Source organism: Tupaia chinensis, unplaced genomic scaffold (genome assembly GCF_000334495.1).
Source record: "Tupaia chinensis unplaced genomic scaffold, TupChi_1.0 Scaffold141247_1, whole genome shotgun sequence".
In the NCBI taxonomy this organism is placed as follows: Eukaryota; Metazoa; Chordata; class Mammalia; order Scandentia; family Tupaiidae; genus Tupaia; species Tupaia belangeri.
The window spans coordinates 349,494-356,975 of record NW_006201110.1 but is presented as its reverse complement, the minus strand read 5'-3'; the positions used below and the strand labels follow the sequence as shown (position 1 = coordinate 356,975).

Below are 7,482 nucleotides of genomic sequence, written 5' to 3'. Positions count from 1 at the left end.
TGTGGTTTGGGGGTTTTCCGGGGGGCCCCCCGTGCTGTGTGTTAGGTGTGTTACGTGGTGGCTGCCGTGCTGTGTGTTAGGTGTGTTACGTGAATCGCCAGCCCTGTGCACAGTGCTCCCTGGGACCTGTTCTCATTCGAGTCTCACCACCGCGTGCACAGGAGGCCCATTTCAGAGTATCGGCAGTGACCGTCACAGAGGTCCCTGGACACTGAAGGGGCAGAGCTCGGTCTCCGGTCAGGCCTGGTTGTGAGGCCCCCTTTGCCCACCAGGCGCAGGGGTACTGAGAGGGAGGGCACCAGCTTGCTGAGCCCGGGCCCTTGCTGGTTGGAGACCACACTCCCAGGCTCCTCTCCAAGCCAGGGCCTTACTTAGCACCTTCGGGAGTCACCTCGCTTCCTCTGTACCCCTGCGATGGGTGGGGCCCTCCCTTTCTGAGCCATTGTCTGGAGAACTAGAGAGGAACCACCTTAGCCAAGTCAGTCGGCTCCTCAGTTTTCAACAGCGAGAGGTGGGGATTTACAAACCGGGCACTGTAGGCCAGTGGTGATGTGCTGGCTGGGAGAAGCTGAGTCCCACACGCTGACTGAAGTTCGAGTCCCTGTTCTGGTCAGCTAGAAACAAGCTGGGGTGTGCCCCAAATCCAGGGGGCTGAGGAGGGGATTGCAGCGTGACCGGACCCACTGGCAGGCATCTCTGTCTCCACACGTGTGTGCGTGAATAAAGAACAAAGTTATTAAACATTTTAAAGGAAATCCATTTTGAGGAGCATCGGATGGCGTAATGGTTATGTTGCTGCTCTCGGTCTCAGTCCTGGACCCAGCAGCAAACTCATGCCAGGCGCACACCTACATGCCCAAGATCTTGAGAGGAGGACGGAGGGAAGGGGTTGCCAGGGTCACCCTAGGGAAGGATTTCTCACTTTCTGCCTCTCTGGTGAGCACGCCAGTCCTATAGCGAAAATCTCTCTTTAAAATCATGTTGGAGGGCCAGCAGGCGGTGTGATGGGTTGCCAGGGTCACCCTAGGGAAGGATTTCTCACTTTCTGCCTCTCTGGTGAGCACGCCAGTCCTATAGCGAAAATCTCTCTTTAAAAAACATGTTGGAGGGCCAGCAGGTGGTGTGATGGTTAAGGGCACTGAACTCCCACTGGCCCACCACGGTTCAAACCCTAGACCTGCTGGCTTGTTTTCTCACTTTTCGTCTCTCTTGCTTTTACCCCTCTTTGGTCAAATTTAAAAAAAAATGTTGGGGCCGGCAGGTGTCGCAGTGGTTAAAGGTGCTGGACTCCCACATGGCCGGCCACGGTGCAAGTCCCGGACCTGGTGGTTTGCTGTCTCACTTGCTCTCTCTCTCTCTCTGTCCCTCTCTGGTCAAATTGAAATAAATAAATAAACAAAGTTAAATAATTATTTTATTTAAAGTAAATTTTTAAAAAAGATTTGCCATAGGGCATGTGAGCTTCCCAGAGAGAGGGGGACGTGAGGAATCACTGCCTGGCGGGGCGGCCGTGCTGCAGCCCCTTCTCTTCCAGTCTCCTCTCTGGGTTCTGGGCACACGTACACATGTGCCTGGCAGGATTTTCAAGCCGCCAGGTCTGGGGTTCAAACTGCACAGTCAGCCGTGTGGGATCCAGCACCTTAACCTTCATGTCATCTGCTGGCCTCAGACGTAAAAATAGAACCGTTGTTTAAATGCTGAAGCGAGACAGAGACGACACTCCCAGCAGGGTCTAGACACCCCTGTGTGTGTTGTGTGCCCCCGCCCCCGCAGCTCTGGGTCACAGCAGGTGTCTGCCAGGGCACTCTCAGGGAGGGCTCCTGCTGTGGTCCGATCTGGGAACCGCCCCAGGGGAGGGGTGTCAGGGTGTCAGGCTACACACAGCCTGTCCACGGTTACAAAAGGGGCCGGAATCTGTTCTGGAGCTGAGCGCCGCGTGGAGGGCCCTGGCACCAGTGTGGAAAGCAGGTGCAGGGCTGGGAATGCCCCAGTGACTTCAGCAGCTGCCTCTGCCGGCCGAGCCGTGCCAGCTGGAGCCCTGGAGGGGGCTTAGACTCCTCGTCATTTTATAGAGGACGCTGAGGCCTGGCTGTGTGACTCAGGACCCTGTCTGGAACCGACTTCGGCCTGCTGCTCCCTTGCCTCTGCTCCGGCCCAGAGCCCAGTGGGACTCAGAGGCCCCCTTTCCCCTTGCAGGTTTGGGGCTCAAAAGCCAAAGCCAGAGGTCCCGGCTGAAGCAGTCTGTGCCGGCGCTGCCAGGCCGGGCAACTGGCGACGTGATGGTGTCCTGGAGCCCCAAGGAGGCCAAGGCCTGGGAGAGCGAGAACCAGCCAGGGGTGGCTCTGGGCCGGGTGGTGGGGACGCGGCGGGGTCGGCCACCCATGCGCAGGCGCCAGTTCCGGGACCTGGTGACAGAGAAGCCGCACAGCTGTGGACAGTGTGGGAAGCGCTTCCGCTGGGGCTCGGACCTGGCGCGGCACCAGCGCACGCACACGGGCGAGAAGCCGCACAAGTGCCCCGAGTGTGACAAGAGCTTCCGCAGTTCCTCGGACCTGGTGCGACATCAGGGCGTGCACACGGGCGAGAAGCCCTTCTCCTGCTCTGAGTGCGGCAAGAGCTTCAGCCGCAGCGCCTACCTGGCCGACCACCAGCGCATCCACACGGGCGAGAAGCCCTTCTCCTGCTCTGAGTGCGGCAAGAGCTTCAGCCGCAGCGCCTACCTGGCCGACCACCAGCGCATCCACACGGGCGAGAAGCCCTTCTCCTGCTCTGAGTGCGGCAAGAGCTTCAGCCGCAGCGCCTACCTGGCCGACCACCAGCGCATCCACACGGGCGAGAAGCCCTTCTCCTGCTCTGAGTGCGGCAAGAGCTTCAGCCGCAGCGCCTACCTGGCCGACCACCAGCGCATCCACACGGGCGAGAAGCCCTTCTCCTGCTCTGAGTGCGGCAAGAGCTTCAGCCGCAGCGCCTACCTGGCCGACCACCAGCGCATCCACACGGGCGAGAAGCCCTTCTCCTGCTCTGAGTGCGGCAAGAGCTTCAGCCGCAGCGCCTACCTGGCCGACCACCAGCGCATCCACACGGGCGAGAAGCCCTTCTCCTGCTCTGAGTGCGGCAAGAGCTTCAGCCGCAGCGCCTACCTGGCCGACCACCAGCGCATCCACACGGGCGAGAAGCCCTTCTCCTGCTCTGAGTGCGGCAAGAGCTTCAGCCGCAGCGCCTACCTGGCCGACCACCAGCGCATCCACACGGGCGAGAAGCCCTTCTCCTGCTCTGAGTGCGGCAAGAGCTTCAGCCGCAGCGCCTACCTGGCCGACCACCAGCGCATCCACACGGGCGAGAAGCCCTTTGGCTGCAGCGACTGTGGCAAGAGCTTCTCGCTGCGCTCCTACCTGCTGGACCACCGGCGTGTGCACACCGGTGAGCGGCCCTTCGGCTGCGGGGAGTGTGACAAGAGCTTCAAGCAGCGGGCACACCTCATCGCGCACCAGAGCCTGCACGCCAAGATGGCCCAGCCCGTAGGATGAGTGCCAAGCTGGCGTGGGCTCCACGCCGCCCTGGGAGTCCCTGCAGCTGCACCTCCTTCCAGCGCCTGCAGTGCCCTCCTCTGGGTGGACCTCTGGACCTCACCTAGAGCCCTCTGCCGTCTGCTCGGAGGGTGCCCCTTCCCGCCCCCGGGCCTCTTTCTCCTCCGGCTTCCTTTAGTCCTCCCTCAGGTCCTTGCAGCAGCAGGGCCGTGGGGGGACTCGGGCAGGGCCGGGAGCCCCTCCCAGAGCTTCCTGGGCCTCCCTGGGCCCACTGTGGTTCCTGCCTTTCCAGGTGGAATTGGGTCCCATCCTCTGCCAGCAGGTGCTTGCCAGTGGGGGTGCAGGGCTGTGGACCCTCCAGTAGGCCCACGCCTGGGGAAATCTGGGAGGCCTTGGGGCCTCTGGCCTTAGTGCCCTGCGGCTCTGGACCTGAGCACCTTGCCCTGTCCTCTTCCTGTCCCCGGAAGCTGCCCACCTTGCTGGGAAGGCTTGCCCAGGTGTGAGCCTCTGAGGGCCACCCACCTGCTGGTCTGGGGAGAGCAGTGGCTGAGCCGTGGGAGGCCACCCTGGAGACCAAGGGCAGGGCGGAGGCTGGCCGCTCCCCTCCAGGTCCTGGTGTACTTGGCGCTGGCCTCTAGCAGCGCCCCGCTGCACCACACTCTGTGTTGTCCTGTGTGTGCAGGTTTGTGTTAACAGGGCAGACCTGGGCCCTCAGAAGGAGCTCAGCCCGCAGGGCGCAGGCGTAAATAAACCCGGAGACTTCCTACCTGTGTTCTGTTCTTGAGGTGGCTGCTGCAGGGTTGGGGGCTGATGCTCCCATGCCTGTGTCCCTGCTGGGCCGTCCCGGTGGTACGCGGTGCTGTGTGGTCACCAGGTGGGGCCACAGCCTTGGCTTCCAGGCTGGCCGGCCCCCTCCCCCACTCCCTGCCTGAGCAGGACTTGGTCTCCAGCAGGCCACTTCTCCCCAACTGGTGACAGGAGGCTTGGAGACAGGCGGCCTCCTGCTTCTCTAAGCTGGCCTGCGCTCGCTTTCCTTAGGGAGAGGGTGCTGACGGTCCCGGCCCTGGCCTCCTTCCCTGTGAGACCCTCTGCCTGGCTAGGGGCCTGTCCGTCAGGACACGAGCCCTCCTTTCACCACCTGAGCCCCTCCCTGAGGGCGCTGGGGCAGGCAGCAAGACCTTCCTGTCCCGTGGTAGCCCCGTGCCCAACTCTGCCGCAGCCTTCCCTCGGCCAGCTCCCAGTGGACACAGCACCACTCTGCATGGACGGAGCAGGTTCCAGTGGGCGCTTCCTGCCCCTGGGGCCTTGGTGCCATGCGTGGGCTAACGGGCAAGTGGGCATGACGAGAGAAGCACAAGGACTTTCGGAGCCGGTAGCAGGCTCCAGAGGCACACGCAGATGTAACACGATCAGATAGTGAGGGCAGGAGCTAAGAATAGGATTGGGCACAGGTTTCTGGCTCAGGTGGCACGTTGGTGCCAGCCAGGAAGTCACTCCTGGGGCCAGAGAAGGGCACTGGTGCTGGGGGTGCACCTGAGATTGCGGGGGGCAGAGTCCAGCTCAGCCTATAAGCAGGGCAGGTGGCTCCCGGAGAGGGCAAGGGTCAGGCTCTAGGGCCTGGAGGTGAGCACAGTGCTGGCACATGGCCTTCCTGGTGGCTGGGACCCTGCGGCTAGCTGCGCAGGTGGCAGACGCCCAGGACAGCCTGGGGAGAAAGGTAGTGGGAGACTCGGCCTGGCCCGCCCTGGTGCAGCCTGCTCCGACTGCTGCTGAGCCCGGCCCAGCTCCACCTTGCCTCCCCAGGGGAAGTATAGCCTGCAGGGTCCGAGGGTGGCCCTGGCACTCTGCAGCCCAGGGGTGTCTGCTGCAACCGTCGCTGCCCTGGAGGGCACGTTCCGGGCCCTGGGCTTTGAGAGCTACCAGAGGAGGGAGGTCTCTGTCCAGGTGAGCCTTCACCCACCCCACCCCCCCACACAACTGGCTCTTGCTCCAGGGCTTTCTGGAGGAGGTAGCTTGCTTCCGGGAGCAGCTAGATGCCTCTGGGGGCCCCGTGGGCTGCGCCCTGGTGGTGCTAGTGGCCCCTGGCAGGCAGTTGAGGCAGCAGCCTGTGGTCCAGGAGCTGAGCCGCTGTGAGGCCCTGCGGGGCTGCCCCAAGGTGTTCCTACTGCTTTCCAGTGGCCCCGGGGGTGAGTAGTCTGGGCAGGGACCTCCATGCCAGCATGGTAGAAGAGGGTGGGCAGCAGACGGGAGCCCCTTCTAGCCAACGTGCTGTCCCCCCAGCCGCCCCTGAGCCTGGAGTCTTCCTCGCCGGCCTGGGGGAGCTCTGTGGCCTCTCTCACCACTCCCTGCTGCAGCTGCTGACGGAGGTGGGTGCCAGAGTGGGCCTGGGGCTCAGCCCGATGTCCGCGCTCCCGCCTCCCCTGAGCCAGTCATGGCTGGCGTGTCTGTGTGCACTCACCCCACGCCTCGCTCAGACCTCTGCTGCCTGCACATGGGTGCTGGCCTCTGCGTCTTGCTGGATCCCTGGACACTCCAGGCTGCCTCTCAGCCCATGCTGTGATGAGCTGCTCCCCCGCTTGGCCAGCCTCCCTGTTGCACTGTAGCCCCACTCGGGGCCCTTTGGGCTGTCAGCCAACCTCCCTCCAGTGCCCTGCATCTACACCCGTGCCCCTGGCCTCCCCTCCACATCTGTGCAGGGAGGGACTGACCTGGAGGCTTGTCTGGGAATGATCCCAGTCAGGTACTCCCAAGGCAGTGTGGGGCCTCCCGCTGCTGTCCAGGCCTGGGTCGCCCCGAGGCAGCCCCACCCCATGGGCCTGTCCAGCCTGCACCATTGGGCCCAGCCTGCTCTCAAAACCATCCCCACCTTGGTGCACACCGGTCCCTGGGGCGTGCTGGAAAATGGTGTGGTCATTTGGTCATTGTCCACCCAACTAGGGGCAGGTCTTGCTTAGGTCCGTCTTGCCCTCCCTCCTCTCTCCATCCTAGTAGGTAACCTCAGAGAGCCTGTCGTAGCCATGAGCCTGGCCAGGTCCCTGGGAGCCAGGGTCCTGGTGCCTGCTTGGGTTGCACCCTTCAGCTCCCATCTTGAAGGGTTCTGGCCCCCCTCCCAGCTCTTCTGCAGGGTGGCTGAAGAGTCAGGGGGCACCTCCTGCCCAGTCCTCTGGAGCTCCTTGCGGGGAGCACTGTGCCTGGGAGGCATTGAGCCCTGGAGGCCGGAGGTGAGAGGGACAGGGTGGGGACCCAGTCATGTGGCTGCAGTTGTGAGTGCAGTTGTCTTGGGGAGGCCTAGGACTGTCCTGAACCACTGTACTGTACTTGCCCTTCTCTGCAGCCGGTCCCCGACCCCGGAGCCCAGTATGACCTGTCCGGAGCCAAGGCCGCCCTCCTCCTGGCTGTGATTCGAGGACGGCCCGGGGCCCAGTGTGATGTGGAGGTGCTGGGGGGTCTCTGCCAGGCCCTGGGCTTCGAGACCACCCTGAGGACTGACCCTACGGCCCAGGTGAGGGGAGCCAGGATTGGTGGTGCTCTGAAGGACAGGCACCCCATTCTCCAGGGCCCCGGGGATGCTCCTAGACTCAGCCATCACAGGCAGCAAGTGTGTCCTCAAGTCTAGCCTTGGCCCTCCCTGCTGTGTGTATTGGGTTAGGAAAAGGCCTCTGGGGCCAGGCAGTGACAGAGCAGGACGGCACGGGAACCTCACGGGAAGGTTCTGCGCCGGGGACGCCCTGGTGTGCCTCAGCACGCCCATCTCTGTCTCTCATGGAAGAAATGACTAAACCTGAAAGGAGGAGGGGAGGGAAGAAAAGAGAAAGAAGGAAAGCGAGAGAAAGAAGAAAGGGGCTTTGGGCCTGGGCCTGGGCCTGGGCCTGGGCCCGCGCCTGGCAGGTGTGGCGTCTGGTGGGCTGGGGACCCAGCCCCGTGGCGGCAGCCAAGCACCCGCGGAGGGGTAGGC

General features: G+C 63.3%; 2 protein-coding genes across 5 annotated transcripts in view; both read left to right on the top strand.

The window, feature by feature from the left end:
- Positions 1–4,291, top strand: part of ZNF205 (zinc finger protein 205) — a 28,726-nt gene extending 24,435 nt beyond the window's left edge. For 2 of the 3 annotated variants that reach the window (XM_027766137.1, XM_014581913.2), the window contains exon 5: positions 2,197–4,291. In XM_027766137.1, the coding sequence (XP_027621938.1) occupies positions 2,280–3,527 (1,248 nt within the window). In that variant the 5' untranslated portion in view covers positions 2,197–2,279 and the 3' untranslated portion in view covers positions 3,528–4,291. The remainder of the gene's footprint in view (positions 1–2,196) is intronic. The other variant, XM_027766138.1, reaches the window with a different exon arrangement.
- Positions 4,292–4,337: 46 nt separating this feature from the next.
- LOC102472505 (putative caspase-16) overlaps positions 4,338–7,482 on the top strand; it is a 5,726-nt gene continuing 2,581 nt past the window's right edge. For both annotated transcript variants that reach the window (XM_014581917.2, XM_014581918.2), the window contains exons 1-6: positions 4,338–5,244; positions 5,331–5,471; positions 5,521–5,713; positions 5,808–5,893; positions 6,641–6,748; positions 6,862–7,029. In XM_014581917.2, the coding sequence (XP_014437403.1) occupies positions 5,170–5,244; positions 5,331–5,471; positions 5,521–5,713; positions 5,808–5,893; positions 6,641–6,748; positions 6,862–7,029 (771 nt within the window). In that variant the 5' untranslated portion in view covers positions 4,338–5,169. The remainder of the gene's footprint in view (positions 5,245–5,330; positions 5,472–5,520; positions 5,714–5,807; positions 5,894–6,640; positions 6,749–6,861; positions 7,030–7,482) is intronic.